General features: G+C 35.9%; 1 protein-coding gene across 6 annotated transcripts in view; it reads right to left on the bottom strand.

The window, feature by feature from the left end:
- The window catches only part of LRRC7 (leucine rich repeat containing 7), a 430080-nt gene that overhangs the window by 143902 nt on the left and 264369 nt on the right, over positions 1-21809 (bottom strand). For all 6 annotated transcript variants that reach the window (XM_064493462.1, XM_064493461.1, XM_064493460.1 and 3 more), the window contains exon 8: positions 10265-10328. In XM_064493462.1, the coding sequence (XP_064349532.1) occupies positions 10265-10328 (64 nt within the window). The remainder of the gene's footprint in view (positions 1-10264; positions 10329-21809) is intronic.

Below are 21809 nucleotides of genomic sequence, written 5' to 3' on the forward strand. Positions count from 1 at the left end.
CTATCTTACAGGATTCTACCTCTTCCTGTGCACCTACCTCCCACCCCCCCGTCCCTCCATCCCCGCAACTGATTTATCCTACTCCAGCCATTCCTCATCTTGTCCACGTGTCAGCCTTGCTCTCATCTCAGGTGTTTGTACTTCCTGTTCCCTCTGCCTAGAACAATCTTCCGCCCAGATATTAACACAGTTCACTCCCTTGCCTTCTTTATATTTTTACCAAAATGTCACCTTCTGAGTAAAGCTTCCCTGGCCACCCTCACTAATTGCACTCTCCACACATGCATACACACACAACACACTCAGACCCTCCTGCACCCCCCCACACTCACACACTCTCTCCTTCTTTCTCTCCATCCTCCTTTCTTTACATTTCTCCTTAGCATTTTCATTGTCTTCTACTTTTGTTTGTTGTGAAACCTGAAATCAAATAAGCTTTTTACTGATTCAATTTCAGATAATACATCCAGATATTAGCATTTCAGCATACAAGGGAGGATGATGTTACTTTGAATTTGATTACTTTAAACACAGTTTGTGTTAGTTTGGGTGATTCACAATCCCTATCCACAACTCAAGAATATTCTCGTGGTTTTACTCCATGATTGCATAATACTCCTATTTTCTTTGTAAAGTCTTGACTATAAAGTTGTACTCTTGTTTAACATAGTTTACCCTGGCTCAGTCAAAGAGAATTTCTTTAACTTCTCTGGTTGAAACTATTGACAGAATCACTAGGACACTTGACTATACATTGGGATATATGCCATTCTTAGAAAAATCTACTTATGGAAAGAAAAACAGAGCTAATTAATTTCACTTATAGTGCCCAGTCTTATTGAAGTAATGAGAAGTGGCAATGAGGGAATAACTGTTTCTTTTGAAAACAGAGGTAAAGATAATTATTTTACTGCTAGGAAAGGGAACATTTAAAAGCAAGAAAATGAGTTTTTGAATTTGTATGTCTGACACTGGAGATTGCTTATTAAAGTCCTGGATCGACATATGTTGCATTTATAAAAGCAGAGACCCCAGTTTGATCCTCCTATTAAAAAAAGCTTCCATAATTATTTTCAGTGTAAAATACATTTTAACTGAATAATTCATCAAGGATTCCTTTCAAATTTCATAGTTAGTGGAAATACAGACTTTTAACTTATTGGTCACACACAGTTCTAAATTTTGTAGTTTAAAGTTTCATGGAGAAACTCATTTAGAAGTATGTTTCGAAGTGAATTGAAATTGATCCTCAAAGGATAGCTAATTATGGATTGATTGCTTTTCAGATAATTTAAAGTATTTCCTTCACCTCTATTATTGTTTAGTTTGAATTAAAAATTTAGGCATGATTCTGATGATGAAAATTGACTGAACTGTTCACTTTTAAAATCAAAGGATTCATTCATTCATTACAAACATTTATCAAGTGCCCGCTGGGAGCCTGGTACTCTGCTAGGTGCAGGGAAAGCTTTCTGGAGAAAATAATGCCAAAATTGAGTTGGCAAAAATAAACATTTGTTTTATTTTAAATATGTAAGCTCTTGCCTTTCAGCTGCAGCCCATTTTTCTAATATTTGACTTTGCCATTCTGAGGTTAACTATGTTTCCTTTTGGACAGGTGGTGCTGCATCAGGCACTGACAACTGGGTGACTGGAGAGAGACTGGGAGGCTAGAGGAATAAAAGCGGACCTGCTGCTTCTTTACCTCCTGGGCATTTCAGCATCTCCACAGCAACACTGCTTCCTGCAGCAACACTAAACTGCAGCAACAACAGTTGTTTTCAGCTTGTAGTTTTTCCACACTACTAGAACTGGCCTCGAAGACACCAGCAGCAGCTGGCTGGTGCCCCTCTTTAGAGGTCTGAGTTCCAGTTAAGTTTTCATAACTCCTTACACTACCGTCTTCCATTTGCTCCCTAAACTAGAGGTGGCAGCTTTTTCCTAAAGTTATTACCTCTGTGATCCCTCCAAGTCCCCCTGTGCCCTTTCAGTTTTCGAACACATGATTATCCATCCTTTATATTAAATAATTGATACAGTCTCCACCCCGTGACTGGACCCTGACTGCTATAGAAATTGATGTGCCTCTAATAATTTAAAAAATTAGCTTCATTTCTCATTTCTCTTGATGTATTAATAATCTCTGGCAATATCTGTGACAGGTATAAATTTTATATATGTAGACACACACAGAATCTATGGCCTCAATAGTTTTATAAATGCAGGAAATGGGAGAGTTAATAACTGGGATGTTTAAAATATTTTCCTTGAAAATGGGATGGCTGGTTATATGATACAAATTATATTTTTATTACTTTGTTCTTTCTTATAAGCTTTACTCGAAGAATGATTAACAACATTTTATTAGTAGGTGTGGCAAACCTATGCTGTAATTATTTATAAAGGAAATTACTGGATATGTAAATATAATGCTTGCCTCAGTTATACATGCATCCTAGGTAATTAATTTATGTCTTTTAAAAAAAATATTCCATATATGAGTGATATCACATGGTATTTTTCTTTCTCTTTCTGGCTTACTTTACTTAGAATGATGATCTCCAGGTCCATCCATGTTGCTGCAAATGGCATTATATTATTCCTTTTCATGGCCAAGTAGTACTCCATTGTATAAATATATCACAACTTCTTTATCTAGTCATCTGCTGATGGACATTTAGGTTGTTTCCATCTCTTGGCTATTGTAAATAGTGCTGCTATGAACATTGGGGTGCATTATCTTAGGTAATTAAAAATGAGCACACCTTGGGTGAACTAGAGAGGTGAACCCATTGGTTGTTGTTTTTGGTGAAGTTTAATTTAATTCTGAATCAATTTAAATAACATATTAAAACAGCATTCAACTGTTTCAAATTTCTTTAAAAACACATTCATATTGTCTATAAAGACACATAGATATTCTGTACAACTACTGGCATTTCTTCTCAGTTATATCACTCAGGGTGTCTCCATTCTTTATAAGATTTATCTATTTGAAATTTTTGTTTGAATCTATGAAATAAAGTGAAAAAAGTCAACAGAAACAAATTCAGTTTGAACATTGAGATTATAAATTCTTGCTTATTGTGATCTGCAGCCTTACTGAGCATTTGAAATAGTGCAGACTATTTTTAAGCTTTTCTATAAAAAATTTTATAGAATATAAATCCCTTAATACAGTCCATGGATGGCTGAATTTATGAAATCTTTTTATAAAGACTGCCTGACATACTGTTTCAAATATTGGATAGTTAAAATACTATTCATTTCCTGATGAATTCTCTGAACTTTTAAATTCAATCCATTTTTGCATGTGTTTAAAAAAGTTTCTTTATTACAGAAAATATATTTTTTCACTCTTTAAATATTTTTGTTGCTGTCATTTAGGTGTTTTGTTTTTAAAAATCCTTGTTTTGTTCTTTAATCCAGAATTTGAGTGGCTTGTAATTTAGAAATGTCTGTCAGTAATTGGTACATTAAACAGTTTACAGAGTTGAAAATACTCTTAAAATGATCTCACCATCATATCTTAAATCCTGGAGAATGAATACTGGCTAATTTTAGGTAAAGAGGAAGAAAGACTTTCTTTAAGGGCATGAAATAAATATTTTAAAATTATCCTTTATCTGATTGCTTTTTCAGAAAAAACTTATGAAATAATTAATAAAATAGTATTTCAAAATCACTTATGATATCATATTCATATTTAATCCAAACTTCAGCAGGAGAGACAGACCATACAGGTAAAAGGCAATATTTGAGAAGATGAAGACTGTTAATTTTCTAAAGCTGATGAAACATATGAGCCCATAGATGGAGAAAGTACACAAGAATTACATATACTAATCTCACGCATAAGCACAGATGTAAAAAAAATCCTAGACAGGACTGAACTGAATATAGTTTACATAGGTCACGATCATCATTATATTGTGATCATGTTGGGTCTACTTAAGACATGCAAAGGTAGTTTTAGAAATTCTAAATAATTTACAGCATTGACAGATTAAAGGAGAAAAAAATTATTTCTATAAATGCAAAAATAGAATTTAAAGAGTTTGGTATCTCCTCATGATAAATTTTCTTAGAAATAGGAAGGTATATTATAAACCTAATAAAGAGCATCTACCTAAAACTAATATTAAAGAACATTTTTAATGATAAAACATTAAATGCATTTCCATTAAAATCAGAAATCAGTGACATTTTCTTCTATTCAACTGTTCACAGACCATTTGATTATCTACAAGAAATCCCCAAAGAATCTATGGCAAATCATTCATATTACTAAGAGAGTTTCTCAAATAGCTAGATATAAGTAAAAAAGCAAAAATCAAATGGATTACTACACATCTGCAACAAAACAGCTGGAGAGTAACATTTTTGAAAAAGTACATTTATAACTACAACAAAAAGATAAGGCACAGAGGAATAAACTAAGTAAAAGTGCATAAAATCCTTTTTTGAAGAAAATTATTAAACTTCACTGAAATATATAAAAATAGACAAATAATGGAGATTTGTCATGTGGATGCATAAAATTCAGTATCGTAAAAATATCAATTCTCCATTGTCAGTCCAATCAAAATTGGTTTATAGAATCAATACATTTCTAATCAAATTCCAACAAGGTTTTTTTTTCATTTTGAGAAATCTGAAAAACTAATTCTAAAATTCAGGTATCTAAAATGTCCAGGTACCTAAGTTGGAGACACTTGTCTTATCACATATCAAAAAAACTTATTGTTTGTGCTAATTAAGAAACCGTGGTTTTAGTATCAAGATAGTAAAATGACCAATGAATGTATAGAAATCATATTTTATTAAGAGAGGGCACTCATACTCAGGTGAAAAGTAAGGACTACTTTATAAATGTTTCTTGGAAAATTGAGTCTCAGGACAAAAATAATATATGCAATATAAAAAATTAAGTCCAGATGGAAATAAAAGTGACTTTAAATAATGAAATCCTCTTTTTTTTTTTTTAAAGAAGAAAACATAATAAAAGATCTATTTGACTTTGAGGAGCCAAGGTTTTCTTAAGCAAGACACAAGATGTGCTAGACATAAAAAATTATACATTTTATTATACTACAATTAAGACTTTCTGGTCATCAAAAGACTATGAAGAAAATAAAAAGACTCTACAGAGACTCAGAGGAGTTATGTGTAGTACATATACCCAGCAAAGGATTAATATATAGAATATACAAAAGAATCCCTGGAAATCTACAAAAAAAGACAACCAATAGAAAAACGGCCAAAAATTACATAAACAGGCATTGCACAGAAAAGGAAACGCAAACTGCCACAAACTGATGGAAAAGTTTCAATCACATTAGAAATCAGAGATATGTAAATTAAGATCATAATAAGATGCAAAAATAAAGACTATCAGGTGTAGATGAAGATGTGAAGTTTGGGAACCCTCACACACTGTTGGTGAATGAGTACAACTATTTTGAAAACAAAATAAAACAAAACATTATTTTTTTAGTTGAATATGTACCTAACTTATGTCCAGGAAATTCCACTTCTAAAGATATGTTTTAGATACACTCTTGCACATGTGCACTTGTGGAATATTCATAGCGGCAATGTAATAAAAATGAGGTAAAAATTATTTTCAATGATGAAAATAAAGGGTAAATAAATTTGCAGTGCAGTCATATTTTTAGAAAGCTTGAGGACAAGTAAAGTGAAAGAATATAATGTTTAGAGAGACATGCAAATACATGGAATATTAAATAAATTTCCAGAAATAAGGCTGTACAGGACTGGTGATGTTCTAGTTCTTAACAATATGGTGGTAGGTTCACAGGGATACATTTAATTATGCTTTGTAATGTAAACATATTACATATATTATTTTACATGTATAAAATTTGATTTAATAAAATTTCAAGTCTCTTTAATTTTATTATTTTCTCTTAAAGTCAAACTTTATTTCACTATTTTGTGGCTACTATTTGACAGCCTTCTTAATTCAGCTGCAGAGAAAGTTTATGACTTAATAATATCTGTAAAAAAATCTAATTATTTAAATTTGATTATCATGCATTAATACAAAAATAGAATGCATGCTGTAATTCCAATATGGTAAATAGAAATACCTCTATAAAGACACATATAACCAGTATGTATTATGTCATAGCTACAGTAAAATTTCAAATCTTATTTCTCTGATCTCCTTCCTGCTTGAACAGTAGATCAGGAAATTGGACCTTTTCTGGGATCCTCTTCCCCAATTATTCCATTTAGGAGTCCCTTTGTGGGGTGAGTGAGGGGGTGAGCAGAGTCAAAGGAATCTTGCACATAGCAGGAGATGCTGCTCCAATGACCACTGTAATCACTGTGTTCCTCTCCTGCTGTCCATTGTCACTCTGTTGTCAGTGGGTTGTCACCCATGCTGCTACCTGCCTCCTTTTAATTCCTAAATTCTAAGCTACATAACAGACCACTTCCCAGGCTTCTGTTAGCCTCCTCTGAGCTGAGCAATTTCCTCTTTCTGGCTTGCAGAAAAGCTTTCTTATGACTGGCTCTTCTGATGAAGGTCCCCAGAGCAGAGTTGCTAGGGGCTCTAAGAGATGTCTTCCTCTAAGCCCCAGTCCTTGATGGAGGGAGCCGGGAGCTGGAGCTAGACCAAGGGGATGGTCAGCCGTGGCCTCACACCGGTGGTGGATCACCCTGTCTCCTCTGGGCTCTGCTACTCAATATGCTCCATTTCCCAGTAACCTTCTTGCTCATGCTCATGGTGATTTGCTTTGGGGGCTCCATTATTTCCTCCACCAGTTAAGGACCAACAGGGATTCCTAGTTCACTGGAAAAATTTATACATACCTGAAATACGTTCCTACTATACATCTGATGGGCCCCACAAGAATCACTGAACCTGTTAGAGTGTCCCTGACCATTCCATGACATTGGGACGTTCTCAGTTATTCTGTGACATTTGGAAGGCTGTACTACCTAGAGTACGCAGAGGATTTTTAACAAAATATGATTTCTATACATTCATAGGTTACTTTCTTCATTGTTCATTTTACTACCTTAGTACTAAAACCACATATCAACTGGTGTGATGTTATCCAATTCCACGCATCAACCTAATATTGTCCCATCACTGACCAGGCCCCAAATAATCTCATCTGATCTCATAAAAAGAAAATGGGGAAGGGGAGAAAGAATATATCAAAAACATCAATAATGATTGTATAAGGGATCACAAATTACTTTTAGTATCATTTTTATACCTCTTTTAACTTTCTAAAACTTTTTAAATAAACATTTATTAATTTTATATTGATAAAAAAGCCATGAAAGAAAAACTATTTTTAAAAAGCTTTAACGATCTATTATGTTCCCTTAACTTTGCCCAATATCTTCCAGTGTTTACTGCTGTTAGAAACATAAGTTAATTCCTTTTGTTTAGAACTTTTTATTATAACAAAAGCATTCATAAGTAGATATTTCTACTTTAAACCTTATTTGGGATGTGTACATTGCTTCTGTAGCAAGCAAAATTCTGTCCTGATCATTAAGCTTTCATATTCTAAAGTTTTTTGTTCATTTGTTTTTGCGCTCTGTCATCTCTCCACATCTGTCTTTTTACCATGTCACACAAAATGAATCATCTAACAGCAATCTCCTAAGTGTCAATATCTAGCCAGAGATTGGAATTTAATCCCCCTTCCTCCATACGATATTGTTTCTAGAGGCCTCTTATCAGAGCAAATTCTTTTATTTTCATGTTAAAGTTGTTACTGTCAGAGAAACAATGGCTAGTTCCACACATATGACAAATAAAAGCCACACGTTTGATTAAAAATAAGTAACATTAGAAATGTGAAGTCCCAGAATTATACTCTCTCCATCCACCCCACCAAATAACTAAGTAAATACAGGGCCCCAGTACAAATGCACAAAAAAAAAAAAAAAAAAATTAAGAGACTTATTTTGTGACCAGCATGAAATATTGGGAGCTCAAATGTAAAAAAATGTTTCTGCTCAGATGATGATTTCTTAGACATCATAAAGCATAAGTTAAAATACATGTATTTAAAATTTACTTTTACTAAGCTTATTTTTTAAAAAATACACTATTCGTCTTTATTGATCCAAATATTGATAGTAAAATACTGATTCACAAAGTATCTGTACAAAAGTCTTGCAAAATGATATACTTGACGAACTGAAATTCATTTGAAACATATGTTAAGTGTTTATTATAGATTCTCTTGCATGGAATTCTCCCAAAAAGCCTATGAGATAGATGGAATTGTCTGAATCCATTGTCCGTGTTTCTTCAGCTACCAGGCCAAGCTACATTTCTTTATGGAATCAGGAGCAGATAGTAACATCTTAACTAATTTAAAAACTACCAGTACAAACTAATTTTGCCGTTTTGCCACTATTATTCACCACCTTTACTTATCTCTCTACCTATGCTAATAAATATCTCCTTTAAAAACGCCAGAGGTGCATTAAGCTATGTACTGGGCCCTCTTGCCCGACTAACCGCATTGAGGCCACCTTGCCAGCTGCCCTGTAACAAAGTTGGGTGCATCCAAGGCAGAGCAAACTTGGCAGTGCCGTGGAGCAGACAGAGGTAGGTTCTGAGATTTATTTTCACTGGATCTCTCTCAGTCTGCATACCATGTGGTGTCTCAGAGCCTGGAGACTGACTATGGGGCCACTATTGGGCTTATGGCTGGTGAGGTCCTTTCACAACAGAAACCGGGGATGAACTGCCAAGCATGGTGCTGGAGGGAAGACAGGGCAGAGACTCATGCATGTACATGCAGTAATAGCTAGGGTGATGGCACTGCCAGCAAGAAGGAGTATTGCCTGAGCCCAAAGAACTGACTGCAGGTTCAGAATTGCAGATTTAACACAAGACTCAGGCTCAACTGCAGACTGCAGCCCAGAGGCCAGCACTTCTGCAAACCAGCCTGAGGCCAGGTGGTCCCTTTCCCTCATGTCAGAAAGACATGTAGCTTCCTCGGCACACACCTAAATTCCATCTTAAGGAGACAAGCAGGGGAAGGCAAGAGGATGCAGAGAATTTCTATGCAAGGAGGTTGAACACAACCTAAAGCAACCATGTAACTTCTTAAATTAGATTAAACGTCTAATCATAGAAGAATAAAAGTCAGTTTTTACCCTCAATAAATAGATGGAGGCTGGGTTAATGACCAAATTAATTATGATCCAAAAGTAAAACAAGTTAACTTTTTTTCATGCATTCAAGTTATAGTGAATGACATCCTATCAACATTGCACAGTGGAATTTACTGAGAATCACTTTTTTTTTCCAAGTCCTGTACATTCATTATCTCATTTAATTCTCCTACAAGCCCTATAAGGGAGGAACCATTATAATTTCCATTGGATAGAAAAGGAAAATGAGGTTTAGAGAGGTTAAGTAATTTGCACAAGGTCACATAGCTGGGAAAGAAAAGCTGATCACTTATTTAAATGTTTTAATTTAAAAAAAATAGTTAAAATACATTTTAGATGAATTGATTTTTGAAATTTGAAGATGTTCGGGTGGAAGCCTTCTGAATAAGAAAGGCTGGGTCTGCATGTAAAGAGTACTTTCTTTCCAATTTGCATTAGAGATTTTGGTCTTCAGGAACATTTTAAAGAAAACTTAAGCCTGAAAGGAGTGAACCAAAGTCTGCCAGTATTGCTGGCAGTGAGGTCACAATATGTGTCCACTGGAAAGACATTTTCAGTACAATTGGAGATAAAAGGCCACTGGTCACTTCTCTCATGGTACACCACTAAGCAGCCTTCAAAGCAGAAGTCTTCAGGCTATGGACTTCAAGTTAACCAAGTCTCAGTTTAATTCTTGTCCAGCCACAGAAAAGCTATGTAAGTCGGTGACCACTTTGAGCTTGTTTCCATAATATTAACAAGGCAGCGTGTCAAATCAGGATTAATTGAGGCAACAGGTGTAACACATCAACTATGGTGCTACAAAACTGGTGTTCAAAACGGACAGTTTGCATCTGCCTGTTCCTCCTCTCTCCCACCCTACACTTTTTTTTTTCCTAGTGAATCCTAATATTATCCAGTTCCCTGAGGTTTACTATATGGTTAACCAATCACTTTAATTCCAGATTTCATTATGTTTTTATAATTAACAAATGCAAATGTGCACTTGATGATTTAATACCTGGGGTTACAAAGATAGCAGGGTTATGAAAGAAATCATCTCCTGGGAGTATATTTATCAAGTTTAGAAAATGTATTCGCTTACCAGCTCACTGAATTCATTATTGCCTAGGTCAAGTCTTTCCAACTGGCCCAGTTTGTGCATTGACCTATAACAGACAGAGAAAAATACTATTGTGAGGCAGTGCATGATACGTTGCTCCAAAAAACATCCTACCCATCCCCCCATCAGATTTACCTGGGTAGATATTACACAGAAAAAGTGGTATTTTCAGAGAGAAGTAAACTGCATATGTACAGTAATAAGTATGCAAATTGTTGCCTGAAAACCTTTAGTAGCTTACCGTGTTTCCAAACGCCACTCTATGGTTGGAGTATAGCCCTGGCTGCTTAACATAATCTGAGAAGCTTGTTAAATAGCTGTTATCAGTAGGAGGTACAGGTTGGGGCTCCAGCATCCATATTTTTAAGAATCCACAGGTTTGGGAATCAATGAATGAGCCCAATTCTTAGTAAAGCATTCTAAAATCCCACAATATGGCCACAATTTCATCATCAATCTTGTCATTTTCCACTTCCTTAAATGAACTTCCACTATAAGTAAACTTGTTTTTTCTTTTTCATTGAGGTGTAGTTGATTTACATTATAAGTTTCAAGTGTACAGCATAGTGTTCACAATTTTTAAAGGCTATATTCCACTTACAGTTATTATAAAATCTTGACTACATTCTCTGTGTTGAACTATACATATTCTTGCAGTTTATTTATTTTATGCATAGTAGTTTGTACCTCTTAATCCCCTACCCTTAACTTTGTATTCACTGTCTCTTAAACATACTGGCTTAAATGGTGATACAACTCTGAACAATTGTAAACCTTGGGCAAGAGTTGGTGCCAAAGGTTAGAGGTACCTAAGTACATCCTATGTGCATTCAGCATCTATCAAACCATTCTCAAGTATAGCATGCAATGTAAGAAAAGATAGCATTTTTCTGAGTTTCAAGTTTTTATCTCCCTACTAGCCAAAATGCTATCTTCAAGTCCTGACTATACAGTAATTCTGGAGGCACTGTTGATTCAAATCTTAAAAACTGTAGTTCCTTCACCTTTAAAATTTATGTAGTAATTATCTCACAAGGCTTTTATGAGCAGCAAATGAAATGCTACTGTAATCCCGACTCTGCCAGGTGCTCAGAAGTGCAAAAAATGTTTGTACTCTTTCTTCACCCAGCAACTGTTATTGAAAGATTATTATGTGCCATTATTATGTGCTAGACAATCTTCTGGGGTCTGGGGAATAGCACTGAATAAAAGAAACAAAAATTCCTGCTCAAAAGGACTTTACATGCCAGTGGTAAAGATAATTACAATAAATAAAACTATCAAGTAAAATAAAACAATACACTAGAAGCTATATGTGCTGCGAAGAAAACATAAGCAGAGGAGGAAGACAGGAAGAATTCTTATCACAAGATTGCAATTTTTAATAGGGTGATCAGATAAGGTCTCACCAAGAAGAACACTGAGCTGAGGCTTAAGGAAAATGAAGGAGCCTGCTAGTGTCTAGGGTCTAAAGCAGGGACACACTGCTTGCTTGAGACATTCTATGTGACCATTGTGGCTGGAGTGAGGGAGAGAGGAAGTAAGGAAATGGTAACAAATGTTGCTTGTCTATTCCACTGGAAAACTATTTCTCTTTTTAAACTCATATACCTCTTTTCCATGATCTATTTGGCATTCACAACTAACTTTCTTAAATTGTTAGTTCTTTTCATATATATACATATATATATATGTATATATATGTACACATACATACATATATATATGTATGTATGTGTATGTGTGTGTGTGTATTTCCTTTCCCCACTCTGATCTCAGTAAATGTTTCAAGATGCCCAGAAGGGTCTGGTTGGGACCACTCACAGTCCAAAGATGGTTGTGAAACACTGGCCATCATTGTAAGAATATCTGCCTCACCTCTTGCTAAACCTATACCACTGAATAGGTTTAGCTTCTAGGAAAAAGGGAGGTAGTGGCTGCGTCCCATGAAGAGAGAATTAGATTTCCTTCTGAACCTAGCAATATTGAGGAGTGGCAGATTCTGTCAAACTTTGTTCTAAGACCACATATCCAATGAGCAATGACCACCAAAGCTTTGAGAACCAAGGTGAAGGATCAAGTGACCAAGCATGGCAGATGAGTGAAAAATGACCACAAGTGTAGCACAGCCACCTGCATTTGACTTGATCATGTAGCATTTAGGCAAAAAATATTCTAGTGAGAACCACCAGGAGCTGAAGACCAGAAGCCTTTCCACAATTTCCTGAAATCTATGAACTCTGCAGTTCTCACTTATCTTCAAGCAGCGTATCACCTAAACCCGAGAATATATATTTTTCTAGCCATAGTGGTTGAGGAGCAAGACAAAATTATCTTTATTAAATGAAGATGTGAATAATATCCTGTACTTGAGTGTCCGAAAGCAGATTTTATTGGTATGGGATTACCTTTCTTTCTAGGCTAAATACTGGTTGACTTCTTAAATCATCTCTTGTTTCAAAGTTTCTGGACCTCTAAACACCCTGATCATCTTATCGATGCTTCTCTTCCAAACAGGATCAGGTCCAAATCTGGCACCCTTGTCTTTGCAGATAAAGCGTTACTGGAACACGGTCATGCCCATTTGTTACTGTATTACCTATGGCTGTTTTGCACTGCAAAGGCAGATCTGAGCAGTAAGACAGAGACTGCATTAACCACAGAAGCTGAAACATTTCCTATCTCCGAGGGCCAAATGGCACTCAGAATTAAACACTGCTCTAGAGGTAGGCTGACCGAGACAATGCACAAAGAAACTTTTATTCCTTCCGTTTCTACCTGGGCAGTTTAAGTTTGATTCCTTTTATGTGAGGGTAAGTATCCTCTACGTCACCGCTAAGTCTTTTTCTTTACTCATCCTAGTCCTAGGCTACCACTTTTGAAATCTTTGGGTCATAAATTCGTATCTAAAAACTGTATTTTATATTTAAACTACATTTTATAGATTTTATAACAGCTTTGTGCCATTCTTTGCCATTCTTTTGAATTGGCAACATTTTTCCTTTTGCTTGCACAGCTAACAAAAAAATGGCTTTCCCATGAGGTTTTCTAAACTATTTCCTGAAGCTTATTTAAGTTCTGTTCCTTAAAATATCTTCTAATTTAATTTTATCTCATTTTTTTTTGATCCTGGTTTTCATTCATTACTATCACTAAAGTTTCAGTCCGTCATTACATTCTTACTTCAATTTTTAAAGTTGCCTTTCCAACATGATTTCTTACATATCTTTAAAATTTTACCTCCTTATTTCTGTTTTTTTGAATTTGTCATTCTGTACTATTTTTTACATTTTACACCTTTCAAAGTGACTATCTTTACCTACAAGATTTTAGACAGTCTGTAAGGCAGCATATTGCTTTTCTTGTTTGTGTGCTAGTTGCTAAACTATAATCATCCTCTCAAATTGTCCAAAAAAAGTTCCTTTTAGATGAATGTATATAATAGGTTTTTAATTTCATCAGGATACAAACAAGTAAGACTTAGTCAGAAAAATCAAATAGAACTCACGGTATTTTTGGGTCAGTAGTGTTCTCGGTGAGCATTCATTCATTCACTTTGTGTTTCTTGCGGCAGCTACCACATGAGCATTGGAGTTGCAAAGATTTCTGGGACGCAGGCTTTCTCAGCCTTGGCACTACTGACATTTTGGACTGATTAATGCTTATCCTTATGCCTACTGTGTGCATTGTAGGATGTTTAGCACATCTTAACACAGTCTGCTTTTAGAAGGACTTATTTTCTAAATTGGAAAGACCTTTAAATGAATAATTACTTCACAGGGTGATAATAAAAGTATGTACAGATTGCTATAGGAGATCAGAAGAAGGAAAATCTGACAGTTCTTGCTGTCACATGATGGAAAACTTTAAGAAGAAATGTCATTTGAGCTAGGAGTTGGACAACCTTGCTATGTGAGTCATGCATATTTGCACATGTGAAAAGAAACAATGAAAATACTAACGGAGTACATCGGAGGCTGAGGTCGTCCTGAGACTGTAGCTTAAGTCCACAGTACTAACAGGTACCCGCAAAGGATGGAAATGATTTTGGTCCAAAGTGAAAAACTCTAAAAAGCCCCATTGGGGTTTTTTTGCAGGAATTCCCACTGTCCTTCCCTTGTGGCTGGATGAGAGGACATCTGGGATGCAGCTATCTTGTGGACTGCAGGATGTTTAGCAGAAACCAAGGCCTCTCCCTACCTGTAGCAGTAGCACCCTCTGCAGTCCTCACAACCAAAATGTCTCTAGACATTGGCAAATGTACCCTCGGTGGGGGTTAGGGGGCAAAACTGCCTCTAGCTGAGATCCACCGTGCTAGAGGATACTTTTGTCTCCTGTCTTTGCTGGTTAGTAGGAGGGTGAGCATCTCGCCTCTATTTGCTTACCTCTTACTCTACTAGGTGGGTTCCTATGTGACCTGTCCTTATGCAATTCAAGTCAGCCTGCTTGAGGGGTGTGCTCATCTGACTCCACTCCTTCGTCCTCACAGTAAGCACATGTGGATCTGGGGCCTCTCTCTCTGTCTCTACTCAGGAATCCAACTGGTGTGACCTTCCCCCTACAAATGGCTGGCCTTGAAGACATGATCTCCACCACAGGTCAGGGAGAAAATATCAGGATGTGGTCACAGTTTGGGCATCTTCTCCATCAGTTATGCTGACAATTTGATCATCATCTGTCTGAACCAGACATCCTGCTGACTCTTAGACTCATTTGTAAAGTTCACCTAGTTATCTGAAGGAGTAAGTCCTAATGAAACTGGTTGTATTAACTGATGTCTGCCAACCTATGTTCATATTACCAATGTAGAAATTGTAGAAATGTGCAAAATTTCTGATTGTTACATTTATCATTGCTATGTCTCCTGCCTGTACTATTTTTCTCATAAAACTTCTCATAGTTGGCTCCTCTTCAACTCAGCTCATCTGTTACCTCCTCATTGCCCCTTTACCCCAAATTAAATCTCCTTCCCATCTTCACTTTATATATTACCGTGTTTCATTCTCTTCTTAACCCTTCACTACTGAAAATATTTAATTCCATATTAATTTAGTATTTTTATTTGCTTATTTAATTTTATTAAAAATTTAAAACTGAAAATTAAAATACTCTGTTGGCTTGCTAATTATTTCCCCTCTGCTAGACTGAAGCTCCATGAGAGCAAGTAACTTGTCAATCTTGCAAATAGCTTCTCAATCAGTGTTTGTTAATGAAAATATTCATATGTGCATAAGTGAATGATTCTTTACCAAGTGAGAAGTTTGAATTCTAGAATATTTACAAAGACAAACCACTCAATTTTTATCAGGCATCTACAGTTAATTAGCAGTTGCCAAGGAGGCAGCTATAATTAATTAACAGTTGCCAAGGAGATATCCTGATAGGCCTGTTTTAATGACTATTATAATGAATATACATTAGCTTACTTACTGCGAACTACATGTAATGATAAAGGCAGACAAGGCTGGGGTTCATCAGTCCCAGGATACCTACATCTCGTGTTAAGTTGACTCCCTGACATTTCCAATAACGGGTTTAAAAAAATCCAATTAATAAAAGAGATACTAGATGAAATACTTAGGTGAGTTTTTCATGTCTTTGGATATCTAAAATATTGCAACAAAGCTATGAATGGAGTGTAGTTAAGGGCATAGACTCTGGATGCAGATAACCTGGTCTAAATCCCCATTCTGCTACTTACTAGCTCTTTGACTTTAAACAAGTTAAAGAACATCTTTGCACCTCAGTTTTTTCATTTGTAATATGGTAGCAATAATAAGAATCCTTACATCATAGGATTATTTTGATGATTAGAATCGTTAATACAGGTAAAGCACATAAATAGTGCCTGACATATGGTAGGTGCTCTTTAAGTGGTAGGTATTAAAATACTTAGGGAAGAATTTCAGAGTTGGAAATATTTTAAGAGACTATTGAGGTCAGTTTCTTGACGTTTTCCTGAGGCTTATATAAGTATTGCACGATTTAAACGAAAATTCAGATGACTAGTACATTTTGGCAAAGCTTGCTCGAAATGTTAAATATGTTTCTGATTGGCAGGACTTTTTATAAAATATACAATGTTCATTGTGATTATCTAACAGATTAAATTAGTTTAGACTATTTCCTGCTTTTTTAGAGATGATGAGAATGAATTATTGTCCAGTGCAGCTCATGAAATTATGGACATACTTACTTAGTCCATGAAAACACAGGCCAAGGTGTATTTAAGTACCCTGTCATGAGTACAGGATTTACATTTTTTCAAATCAACCTCATTTATCTGCTTGAAACTCTGACCTGTCAGGCTCTGCATCTCAGCTCCCAATATTCACTTAAGGCTCTGTTTGCATTTATGACTGGTTTGGGCATGGTTCCCTGGTTTGACTTTCACATTCTCCTTAAAAGGCCATGTTGGTTTTTGCCATTTGGTCTTATGCACTTCAACCTCAGTAAAGAGAAATGCTCACTTCTTACTAGAGGAGAATTGGTGACTTGCTCAAGGTCACACAGAAAGCTAGTGACAGGGCTGTCATAGGATCATGTCTTTTCCTAGCAGTGGCCAGTCATCTAAATCTGGCCTTAATTGTTTGGCTTGATCATTGTTTAAAGATGAATCTTTTAAAGAGAAGTATATGCTCTCTAGCTCACTGTAGTCTATGCCAGGGGCCAGCAAACTGCTCTGTAAGCCGTATGGTCTCTGTTCCAACTACTCAATTCTGCCACTGTAGTGCAAAAGTAGCCACAGATGATACGCTAACCAGTGGAAATGGCTGAATTCTAATAAAGCTTTATTTATGAAAACAGGGCCACCAGATTTGGACCATAAGCAATAGTTTTCCAACCCCTAGTCTACATCAGTCCTTAAAAATCTTACATCTAGATAGCTCCATGATTTATGATTTAATGCTTTATGATACAAGCTTGACCCCAAAGAATATTTAAGTTTCAAACACTTGAATACAGATATGACAGATAAATTAAAGATTGAAAATATTTATTATTAGATAACTGCCACTAAATAACTATTCATATTTATATACTATTTGAAATTCTCATTTCTTAGGGTACATATTATTAGAATCTAGGGACATCTGTTCTTTTTTTTCCTGTTAGATAGAATTTATTGGGCATGAATCATTATATTACGTACCTGAAACTAACATAAAGCTGTATATCAATTATTCCTTAACAACAACAAAAAAAGACAAATAACATGGTAATTAACCATGATATATTGGACAGCGAGCACGTGACCCCATCTCGTTTTCCTCACCACTAGCTTTTCTGTGCCCTGCTTTGTGCCTGGGAGACTGAGTCCTGTCCAGTGCCCTGCCCGGTTCGCCACTGCATAGACTTTGGGGGTGGGTTTTGCCAAGAGGAGGCCTTGCCAGGAGCTGGGAGGGTGGGAGGGACAGAGGTTGGTTTCTGCCTCCTCACTTCTCAGCCCTTTCATGATCATACGCACTTCAGGGTGGTCCTGAGAGATGGCATGAACCCTCCCAATGGGTGAAATTTTGGGTGATGCACCGTTTTGTCCACTTTGCCTCACTGGATTCTGAATCAATGTCCAAGGAAGGTACTCGGGATGTGCAGAGCCCAGGTCACGTGCTTCCACCATAGCAGCACTGAGAAAGCATCCTCTACTCCATTTATAGTGTGAGAGGAGAGCTCAGCTTCATAAGGTGGAGGATTTCCAAAGAGGGTTAGATGTTGGACACCCAAAGGAGTGACAATTATCTCTTCTGCCAAATGGGGGCAGAAGAGCATAGATGCCTCAAAAGAGTCAGAGAGAGCACCGTGGGTTGGTGGGTGGGGCGTGGTGAAGGGGATTTTGTTAGCCACTGACTCTGAATGGTGCTTGTCATTCCCTGGCCTCATGGACTCCCCTCAGCGATCCTGGGAGGCAGGAATCATTCCCGTTTCACAGATTAGGAAACTGAGGCAATGCATCTGTAGAATCTGGGCTGGAGGCTATAGGAACATTTGTTCATAATATTGTTTGGTTGTATTTATGAAAATTAAGTCTTTACTAGCATGCTATTACTTTATAGCATTTATCCGATTGCAAATCTGGAAAAAGATTCCAGTTGGAGCAATGACGAGAAATAATGCAATATCTTGGTGCATCTGTCACTTTGATAAAATTATATAATCTGTGATTTTCTTTTTATCAGATTCAGAGGTTTTTTCTATTTAAGTGCACAATTACTTCTGAAGCCACATAAAGTTGGCAGGACTGTTGTTTCTCCATAAATTCCCAGTGCAGTAACTTGAGTTTGCTGACACTCACAGAATTCTACAAATTTTTGGCATGGGCTTCTGCATTTCCAGCTTTTAACTTGTCTTTCAAATGTTCTCAAACCATCTCTAATTAGTGACTATTCATGTCACAAGGAGAGGAAAACTCCCATCAGTTGCTACTGTCCAATGCTGTTCTCTTACTGGTATTTACGGAAAGAATATAGCATCTTTGTACTTAATCTGTGTCCTATGTTAAATGGACATTTGCATTTTACACTTCAGACCTGCCGATTTTACTACATTATCATTTTCTTCCCTTGTTCAAAATCTTTCTTTAAATAAACCTTGTATTGTAAAGTTTGAGATAAATTATTCCTTACAGCACAGGTAAAAAAGACAAGAAAACTCAGAAATTGACATTCTTTAAAAATGCAACTACTGGTGTATTTCATTTTGAAGAAACATAACCTTGTTACTTTTATCTACCAGGAAAAAATTAAAAAATCTAATGTCCAATGACAGATAAAATTTCTGTGATCAAATATTTTCTATAAAAATTCTCCCCTGATTAATTACTATATCTTAAACTAATGTCACAGCCACAATATTGATGTTTCATTATTTCAATTTCAATTAAACTTTCCCCTAAGAACAACAACAAAAAGCCAAGCTAGTTTCCTGGATCTTCCAGAAAGAAATGTAACCAAACTAAACACTTATTATTTTGTCAAAGAATATTGGGGGGATTTAATTTCTTAGTCCAGTTTGTGAATGCATCTTAAGATGTTTCTCCTTGCAGTATTTAAATCAGTAAAATAAACATTTAAAATATATAATTTACATCAAGTTGTCGCATACTTTGAGTATTTCCTTGAGATATATTTTGCCTTTTAAATACTCAACATTTAAAAGTTTAAGCTGATTTTATGATGTCCTATTGGAAAAACTTTCTGTGCTATAATTACTCATCTTTCATTTAAAGCATCATGTGACAAAAAGATTCTGTATGAATAAACTCACAACAAATCTCTCAAGAATACCTCTCATTTATATAGTAAAGTATACATCTCCAATGAAATAGATTGAAGTATAAAGTGGAAACTTGAGAACAGCGATCAGCTATAAGACAAATTCTGCACATTAAACTCCTTTTAATGAAATGTGCAATTAGATTGAGGGGAAGCCTGAATTTCATTTTTCTTTCTCTAGTCTTCTTGGGTTTATAACAAGAACCAATCATTCATTCACTCTGGGCGTCAATTTTCTCACTGGCCAAAAATTATGCTACATTCCTAACTCATGACAATTCAGCAAAGATAGAACTGTTTACTTGTAAGATTTTCTGAACTCTTTGCGGGGGAGTGGTGCCATATAAGCAGGCACTATGACAGTTATCTCTGTGGATGGCCACACTGTAGGAACTGATGCTCCCAGCTTGCACTGAAGCTGTCCAGTCAAAAGGTTATGGGAAGGGGGGCAGGTACAGCTCAGTGGCAGCCCGTGTGCTTAGCAGGCATGAGGTCCTGGGTTCAATCCCCAGTGCCCCAGTGCCTTCATTAAAATAAATTAAACAAGCAAACTTAATTACGTCCTCCAGCAAAAACTGCAAAACAAACAAACAAAAAAGGTTATGGGAAACAAAATCAGCTATGAAGATGCTCATTTTCAGTGCAATCTACACTATATGCTCATTAGGAGACTCTGAATGCTACTGAAAAAACACTCAGGTAAAGTTAAGCTACTTTAAAATCCCTATAGGCAACTGAGCAGGGAACAACAGGAAATACCTTTTCTAAGAGACTCTTTTCTCTCTCTCTCTCTCTCCTTCACACACACACACACACACACACACGCACAGGACCATGTTTCAGCTCATTATTTCTTCCTATTATTCATTGGAAAAAATGTTACTCATCACGCTGGGCTTTCTAAATATTAATTCATGTACTTTTATGTAGATTTGGCCTTCGATTGTTGATACTCTGATGTATAAAACGGACATAACTCTGTGACTAAGAGAATTTGAACTTTAGGAGATCAAGGCCTTTGAAGATCATTTGCCAAGGTAGCCATGGCTGGTTTCCCCGGCAACTCTCATTTCCCTTCCTTGCAGGGGTATCTGCCCTGCATCAGAGACCAGAAATGCAGGAGAGTCACCAGGCAGCTAGCACATGAGCATATGACTCAGTTCTGGCCACTGGAATAGGAAGAGGAGGATAAGAGATTTGGGGAGAGATTCTGAGAAAGATTTTTCTCCTTGATTTAAAAGAGGAGGAGAAGCATGAGAACTTTTTTCCATGTCCCCATTTTTTATGTTACAGTTTCAGAAATCAGGTAAAGATGTTAATATTTTTCAAGTCTGCATTCCTCTTCTCTTTTGTATTTGCTGTATCTTCAAAGATTAGTCCACAAATCTTTGTCCCTAAGTTCAGTTTCTTCTTGAAATAATATTTGCCTCAGGCTGAACTAGATATTTTCCAGTAAATAAATAAATACATCTTCTATGTGTTTATTACTAGATATTCTTCCTTACTATTTGAAAACCTACATCACTGGTATGTTTTTTGATAGTGTCTATCAATACATAGAAATAAAATTAGATTTTTATTTAATAATTGGAATAATATGTGTTTTCAGCTGCATATGTTCATTTAAAATAGCAATCTGAGAACAAATTTCACTTAGGATAACTTTTTGATTGGCCTTAAGCAGGACTAATTTTTCCCTCATGGATATGACTTGGCATAAAGATTGTCATGTTAAAATATGATTATAACCATTAGTACTTAGAGGTTGTGAAATAAAATATAATAGGATAGCGATCAGAAATAATGAACTATACAACAGAAATAACAATGGGTAAGACATCTACTCTAGATGAGACCATTGTGAAATGTGCCTCCTAATGGAAATTCATTTCAATCAAAGAACTGTAAAAGACACTGAAGTCTAATTACATTATTTCTTATGGGTAATTATATTTACATAAAGTCCATCTTGCATTAAAAAGTCATAAATTCAACCACTGCTTCGCAACATATTGTCAACAAATTATATTTCTGAACCTGAATTTTACTGAGGAAAGATTAACTTTTTGTCAGCATTACAAAACACTTAGCTAATTGCCCAAAGAGGAAGAAAGGTCTGATTCTCCATATCATTATGATCATTGTAGACAAAATAGCAAATTGATTATCTAAACTCCTTACTTTTGTACTACCCTGATAGATAGTTCACTTTACAAATTCCTTGTCAATTAAGCCTTTCAAATTCATTCCCAAAT

This window comes from Camelus dromedarius, chromosome 14, assembly GCF_036321535.1.
Source record: "Camelus dromedarius isolate mCamDro1 chromosome 14, mCamDro1.pat, whole genome shotgun sequence".
In the NCBI taxonomy this organism is placed as follows: Eukaryota; Metazoa; Chordata; class Mammalia; order Artiodactyla; family Camelidae; genus Camelus; species Camelus dromedarius.